Source organism: Papio anubis, unplaced genomic scaffold, assembly GCF_008728515.1.
Source record: "Papio anubis isolate 15944 unplaced genomic scaffold, Panubis1.0 scaffold328, whole genome shotgun sequence".
NCBI lineage: Eukaryota > Metazoa > Chordata > Mammalia > Primates > Cercopithecidae > Papio > Papio anubis.
In genome coordinates, this window is record NW_022163408.1 from 41,848 (window position 1) to 49,160 (window position 7,313).

At 56.1% G+C, this 7,313-nt stretch overlaps 1 protein-coding gene across 6 annotated transcripts; it reads right to left on the reverse strand.

Moving 5' to 3' along the window:
* Positions 1-1,363: 1,363 nt before the first annotated feature.
* Positions 1,364-6,926, reverse strand: LOC116268525 (cbp/p300-interacting transactivator 1). 6 transcript variants are annotated; one of them, XM_031661984.1, is made up of 3 exons: positions 6,769-6,926; positions 2,527-2,651; positions 1,364-1,962 (listed from the first exon to the last, which is right to left on the reverse strand). In XM_031661984.1, the coding sequence occupies exons 2-3, from the start codon at positions 2,584-2,586 to the stop codon at positions 1,441-1,443; spliced, it is 582 nt and encodes a 193-aa protein (XP_031517844.1). In that variant the 5' UTR covers positions 2,587-2,651; positions 6,769-6,926; the 3' UTR covers positions 1,364-1,440. The 6 variants fall into 6 exon arrangements, with proteins under 6 accessions (XP_031517844.1, XP_031517845.1, XP_031517841.1 ...); XM_031661985.1 differs by lacking the exon at positions 6,769-6,926 and adding an exon at positions 6,217-6,724; XM_031661981.1 differs by lacking the exon at positions 6,769-6,926 and adding an exon at positions 5,559-5,992.
* Positions 6,927-7,313: the final 387 nt, after the last annotated feature.

Consider the following 7,313-nt stretch of genomic DNA (forward strand, 5'->3'; position numbering starts at 1 on the left):
GAGGGAGAGATTTGGTCAAAGGGTACTTTAGCCTCATCTGCAAAGCTTCTACTTTTTACAAGGAGATTGGATCATTGATTTATTACTTGTGAAATATGAAAACAAATAAGCCAGTTCAATACAAGGAACCTTCCCCAGACTTCCCAGGCAGATGGAGCTGTTTCCTTTTCTGGGATCAAATAGCACCTTCCCCCTGTGTTCTAGGAAATGCTGTTTTATTATAATTTGTTTGTGCCTGTCTTTCTCCTTCTGAGATGGGGAACTCCCTCAAAGGTAAACTTCATCTAATTCACACTCCCAGTGTCTAGCAAAGTGCCTGGCCCAGAGCAGGTGCTCAGGGAGTGCTGAATCCAATCAACGCCCCTGCTAGCACACTCTTTTAAAAGTGCTTGCTAGGGGGCAGGCCTGTTGCTCGTCCTGAGAGGCTGATTAGAGCCGTGTTCAGCGTTCAAGGAAGAAGTCTGTCTGGGAGTCCGAAACATGGACAGAGTGTCCAGGACATTGGGTTGTATCAACATGAGGACAAGGCTTTATCAGCGTATCACAAGGCCAGGATCCAGTGCAGTGCCACTGCCTTGTCACTTGGCATGCTTCTGAAGCCACTGCTACCTCAGCAGTTAATAGAAAGGCAAGGGATAGATCGCCAAATGTTGAACTTGTCAAGCCTAGCCCTGATGTGTATCTCTAAGATGGAGAGGCAAGCTCAAACAGGGTGGGCCAGGAAGGTAGGAGTTAGGGACACTCAAGATTGGCTCAGAGTGTCCCAGGCTGGGAGGACTGAGCAGCTATGTGAGGGGACTGGAGAAGGCACCTCAAATCCCAGTTTAATGATGGGAGTCTGTTGCTTTTGCAATTTTCCAGAGAAATATTAGCTCCTAGGTCACGGGATCCTTCTTCAGCCCTATCTGCCTATTGCACATGGGCAAGAGGGCAAAGGAAAGGCTTTAGTGGGTCAATCGGATTGGGGCTAGAGAGTGGGTGGGGGTGGCTTTTAGAGTTGGTGAAGTATGTGCCACGTGGTCAGGGATGTGCCTTTAGACTTGGATGTGCATGTGACAAGGAGGCTGCACAAAGGTCTGATCAGTCTCTCTTCCAAGAAAGCCCCCAACCAGCCCCTGTATGCCACGTGTTCCTGGAGTCTTAGGGCAATGAGACCAGGTACTCCTGGGGAGATAGCCACAGTGGTACTGGCAGCAGGAATTCAGTGAACAGCCTCCTTCACCCTCCCTTCTCCTCGCATCCCATCCAGCTCCTTCCCAGCTAGCCACCCACAACCCTGCCATGGGCCTCAGAATTGCTAAAGGGACATCAGACCATAGTACACATCATTAGATCTCAATGAAGAACACCTCTAGTTGGCCCGTCTCTTTGTAAGTAACTTTATTTTTATTTACAACAGAATTGGTGGCTTTATTCCTCCATCTTTAGGGACACTTGGCATCAGCAGCTAGATGGAAAGTCCGCAGTGAAGTCAAACTCATTCTGCCCCAGCCACAGCTCTGGAAGCTCATTGGCTCGGTCCAACCCCAGTTCCACCACCAGCGACATCAGCACCTCCTCATCCACCGGGTCCGAATCGATGATAGCAGGGTTCTGGGCACCAGCAGAAGGAGAGAGTGATTCCGCCCCTCCCGCCTGGGCCCCAAAGTCCCAGTTTTGCAGGGGCTCTGCCTCCCCGGGTTGGCCCGGAGTGGCGGCAGCCATACCCTGATACTGGCTGTTAAGTTTCTGCAGCTGCATACTAGCCAGCAAGTGAGGGGTGGGGTGCAGGTTGAAGGATGGGGGTTTAGTGGGAGGGGTGGCGGTAGGAGAGCCTATTGGAGATCCTGAGGAACTAGTGGGAGCCCCACTGGCCTTGGTTCCATTTGAGGCTACCCCAGGGTAGTGCAGAATGGCCACTGCTTTGCGATCTTTCACCGCAAGGTTGGAGTAGGCCACGGAGCTCATCTCTTGGTTGGCATCCTAGAAGACAGAGAAAAGCACACCATAGTAACCCTGCTCCTGGCTTGTCCTTCACCATTCAGCAGAATTAGAGGGTTCCTACCTGCACTTCATTTAGGACTAGAGGTGGAGAGGTAGCAAGAATACCCCCTTGAAAATTAGGCTCCCACCTCAAGCATCCTTTTGCTGCCATGGCTCTGAGCACTGAGGCCAGACCCCAGTTCTAGTGCTGGAGCATCTGCTGCCCTAAGTGGGTTCACCGCTTTCAGCTCCTTCCCCATAGCCTCCACCTCACCATCCTAAAAAGGGCACCTGCTGTCCCTCTTCTCAGACTCACTTTAGTCTCTTCAACAGAGTGGTTTTGCTCCAACTCGATTTCTCTGCTCCCTTCCCTGCCATCTTTCAACACCCCTAGTGGGTTCAATTTGACCACATTTAGGCAGAAGCTGTTCTCATTCTCTCCAGAGATAGCCCTGTTGTCTCCTCTCTGCTCAAGGACACTGGGTAATGCACCTAGGAGGGCCTGGCCCATGACCCCGGAAAATTTGTCTTTCCCTGCCTTATCTGCAAAATGGCAAAAATTACCTCCTTCGCAGGTGAGGTGCCACCCTTGACATCAAGTGCAGGCCTCGACGTTGTTGGCATTTCAGAGCCTTGGCAGAAGTTGGATAAATTGGCAGGAAGTGATGCTGCCAGCTGGAGCTGTTGTGCTGCAAGTGAGGAAGAAGCAGTGGTAAGGGCGAAAGGCTTCAGTGACCAACAAAGCACTAGCAAAGCCCGAAGCAGGGCAACGCCACGCAACTACGAGGCAAGGATGGTGACTGGGTTAGAGCCAGGACCAGAGATGACCCGAGCACAGGGAAGAGATCAAGCTGGAACTTTTGCCTGAGGCAGGAAAGGTGCTTGAATTGGCCAGGTACTGCCCAGGCAGCCACCTACCCATATCACCAAGATGGGACACACTACTTCCTCATGCAAGTGACTTCACAGTCCCAAGTTGTATGTGTGGGGGTGAAGGTGGCACTGTTCCCGGTTTGGAGGACAGGAATGTCCCTGAGTAGACAACATATTGTCTCAATGGGCTACTAGCATCCAGACTGGAGAGCAGGGGCCTCCACTGGGACTAGGAGAATGTGGGAAGAAGTCAGGGCAAGGAAGACCTAGAAAGCTAGAGGTTGCAGCACAGGGAAGGAAAAAGTCCCCAGTGCAAATGTCATGGAGCTCCAAAGCATGGCCTTGGGCACGCCTGTGAGAAGCCAGGCTGATTAGGGTTGTCTGGGGGCTCTGGGGCAGCTGGAGCCAGAGAAGCTAGGAATGTCTCACTTTCCTCCATGTCTCAAGCCCCTTCCAAGACAGCCCCAGCGTTGGGCTTTCCTAGGATGCCTACCCCAGAAACCTGAGTCCAGCCATTCCCATCTATAGTGACAAGTGAGGCATGGAAATTCAATGGCTTTTTAGTCAGGGAGCAGCGGTTCTGGGAGCAGAATCTAGCACCCCTATGCCCATATGCCTCACCTGACCACTGGCTAAGTCACCATACCTAGTTGGACTCAAAAGGCTTCCAAAGAAGTGATTTCCTGGCTCAAGTGCCAAAGGATAAGGGAATGAGGGCAAAAGAATACCAAACCAGAAAATAAACAACCCTCTGAAAATCTCAACTTATTTTCCTAGAGGCCTGTTTACAAAGAAGAAAAAATGTCCCATAACCAGGCACAGTGGCACCCTCCTGTAGTCTCAGCTACTCAGGAAGCTGAGGTGGGAGGATCACCTGAGTCCCGGAGTTTGATACCAGGCTGGGCAACATAACGGGACCCTATCTCTAAAAAAAAAAAAAAACAAAAACAAAAAAAACCCCATATATTCGAGCCTTCATGATCAATTAGAGATGTAGAATTTCATATTTATAAATACCTCTTGGTCCAGAGAATCTTGAGGACCTTAAAAAGAGTCTCTAATCTTTCCAAGGAGGCTAGGATTCTCCATGACACTCTCCACTCCACAGCGGTCATTAAGAATCTGCTTAGACACTTCTAGAAAGTGGCCACTTACTACCTCTCTGTATCATCTTTGCATTGCTTACTTGGGTGGATGGGGGGGGGGGGAGAGGGAAAAATAGAGAAAAAGGTAAACATTTTTTTTTTTAATATGAGGAAAAAATATCAGCTGTTGGGTCCCGCATCATCACTTGATTGAAGCCCTGCTCCTTCTCTGAGGCAACCGTAGAAAAATATTTCAAAAGCAAGTGATCACCGACAAGGAGTGTAACACATGTCGTCTTCAAGAGCCCTAGCACGATCAGTATCAGACAATTTTCCTGTCCTAAGAAAAACGTCTGGGGGCCCTGTCCATCTTTTCCCGTTCCTATCCAGCCTTCACCCTCCTTTTTGCCGCCTGGTACCCGAATGTACAAAGCGAAGAAAAAAACAACAGGAGCAGCAGCAACAACAGCAAAACCAAAAGAGAAACATTAGAAAATTCAAGAAAGAACGAGCAAAAAAACTATCTCTATTCTGATATCAGTTCGTGGGGGAAGACCATTTTACCGCGCCTCCCTCTTCAGTCTGGGAGCTCCCCCAGAAGAGACCCTGTGTCCATTCAGATCTTCTGCCTTCCATCACTGACCCACCACCCACCCTGACCCCAGCCTGGGTCTGTGCTCCATAGGCGCTCAGTAAGTGTTGTTGAATGCGTCTGAAGAAGCAATCGCATTTCCATCGGCATCCCTGGCTCTGCTTCCCCGGTTTTCTGCCCTCCTCCACCACCCTCTAGCCTGTTCGTGGGCAATACTTGGCAATGCGGAAACGTCCCAGTCCGCTCTCCAAGCCGCGAGCTGACCACAGCGAAACGGCTGCGAGAAGCGGCTGGGAAACCTAGAGCAACAAGTGCCTCCTCGCCGGCTGATTCCTCGCGGCCCCCCGGCCACCAGTTCCCAGTCCCGCCGCCCGATCTTCGCTTCAGGCCTTCCCTTGGGCGAGCAGCCCCCTCCCGCCTAGACAGGGGTGGGAAGGGGAGAGGAAGGAGAGAAGAGAGAGGCAGGTGGGGGCCTCATCTTTAACCTGTTGGGGGACCAAAAGTTAAAATGGCACCAACCGGATGGTTCCATCTCGATTGCTATTTTCTCACTGCTGTCTCTACGTTCAGTTCTTGATACAGCACTGCGGCTTGGCTTGGACGCGCTCTAACCAGACCAGTCAGTTTCGCCACCTGAAAACTAAAGGCCCGTTGTTTGCGGACAGCTCGGCTGCCCTCCTCGCCGCATCCCAGATGGAGCCGCGGAACCGGGGGCGGCCGGGAGCATCCCCTGCACGGCGGGCGCGAGCACCCGGGCCACCGGGGCCCTGAGCGTCCTTTCCCGCAAGTGCTGTATCAGGAACTGATCGTAGAGACAGCATGGACAGGCAGGCGGGAAGGGGCGCGGGGTGTCGGCCTCCGCGGCGAGTCTGCACTCCGACGCCGGCGGCGGCCACTCCCGCGCCTCATCAACACTTACTGAGCGCCCGCTGAGCATCCGACGCGGCCGCAGGCTGAGCCTACCCCCTAGCCAAGCCGCCTGCGGTCAGTGCTAAAACCCCGCTAGGAGAAGAGTTAGAGAGGCTCGGAGAGGTGCGGTAACTTGCCCAAGGTCACAGCGCTAGAAAGTGGCGGAGCCGGGATTCGCAGCCAGGTCTCTCTGATTCCAAGTCCGGTGCTCTGCGAAGCAGGGACTCGGCGCGCTGCTCGCCAGCCCGCGTTTATAGGGAGAGGGGTGTGCGCGTGGGTGTGTGTGTGTGGGCGTGTGTCGGGGGAGGGGAGAGCTGAGGTCGACTGGGCAGTAGAGGCAAGTTGCCCTAATTCGCTAACTTCCATCCCGCAATTCCACTGAACTCGGCCCGAAAAGCCCCTCTTGCCTCATTCCCCGAAGGAAATCTGAGCTTTGTGCAGCTCCGGAGCCAGAGCGTCCAGATGCGGTCCGGGCGATTAGCAAAGTCGGTGGAAGCCAAGCTGGAGAAAGCGCGGGCGCGGGGAGAAAAGGTGCTGCCGTCTCCCCGGGAGAAGCGGGCGCCCGGCCCCGCTGGCCGGCAGGGGGGCGCGCTGGCGAGCGAACCAGAGCGCTGGCGGGCAGGCGGGCGGCCCCTCGCCCCCAGCAGAGCAGCTTTCCAACAGAAAACAAGACTCCCCAGAACCCTCCGGCCCGCCTGGCGGTCGCCCACTCCCCACGCCCGCTCCACTGGAGTCCTGGGCCCCGCCGCCCAGCCAGGCGCCCAGCCAGGCGCCCAGCCCGGCGGCCCGGCTTACCTCTGAGAAGCCGCCTGCCCTAGAGAGAGGGAAGCGCGGAGCTCGGTGAGCCGCAGGAGAGGCGGCGGAGCCCCCAGCCCCTGGCACGCACGCCGCCGCCACCGCTGCAGCGAACCGGTCGCGCTCAGCGCCCGCGGCCGCGCCGGTGGCCACCCGACCCCGGGGCGCCTGGGAAAAGCCCGCACCGCACCGCGCCGCCGCTGCACCGCACAGTGCCGCGCCAAGCAGCCCCGGCCCGAGCCGGTGCCCGCCCGCCCGCCCGCCCGCAGCTTCGGCGCCGGACTCCGGGGCGGTGGCGGTGGCGGCCACCGCGCTCCTTTCCCGGCGCTGGGGACCCGGCTCTCAAGCCCCCATTGCCGCCCGGAGAGCCCTGACGCACACGCACACGGCAGCAGACTGGCCTCGGCTAGGAATCCCAGGAAAGACAGACCCTTTTTTCCCCCTTTTTTTTCTCCCCTCAATTTCCACGTCTTTATAACCGGCTTAGGGCATTATTAGCACATGTCCTGGCTCATGGGCGAGTTGGTGGCAAAATCTGAACTGGATACTCACGGAGGGCCCGCGAGAGTGCTGTGCGGTCCGCTGCTCTCTTCCTCCTCACCGGGAACGGCCCCTCGCCGGCGGGCTACAAGAGGGCTGCCGGGCAGAGCGAGCTTCCTCTCGGTAGCTCAGCGGTGCCCCTTCTGCAGCTGTGCCGCCGGGAACATTTTTATAGCAGCGGCTGGCGTGTGTGGCCCTTTAAAGGCGCTCGAGCTGGTGCAGTCACCGCGGATCGTGTGAAAGCGAAGGGCCGGCTGGGGAACGGAGTCCACGCGGCCACGAGGGTCCGGCAGCCCTGTGGACCGGCCACGGCTCCCGGGGTGGGGCTGGCGAGTCCGGGTTATGGGCACCCCTCGCCCGGAGCCCTGGCCGGTGCCCGGCTTCTAAAGCTGTCGGGGGCCACGGCCCGGGACACTGGCTCTCCCCACCGCCCTGCGTGGACTTGCCCAATAAATTCCACTTAGTAATTTCACTGAGGCAAAGGAGAGCCGTTAGTGTCTGTTTTCTGACCTAAATCTAGTCGGGGGCCAAAACGGGCTTCAGGGGTTTTGGGAGAG

Coding starts and splice junctions, on each gene's coding strand:
- LOC116268525 (XM_031661981.1), bottom strand. CDS start 5,787: ATGGAAGTTAGCGAATTAGGGCAACTTGCCTCTACTGCCCAGTCGACC. Junction 2,652..5,558: donor TTCTAGCGCTGTGACCTTGG/GCAAGTTACCGC, acceptor CCTCACTTGCAG/CACAACAGCTCCAGCTGGCA. Junction 1,963..2,526: donor GCACCTCACCTGCGAAGGAG/GTAATTTTTGCC, acceptor TCTGTCTTCTAG/GATGCCAACCAAGAGATGAG.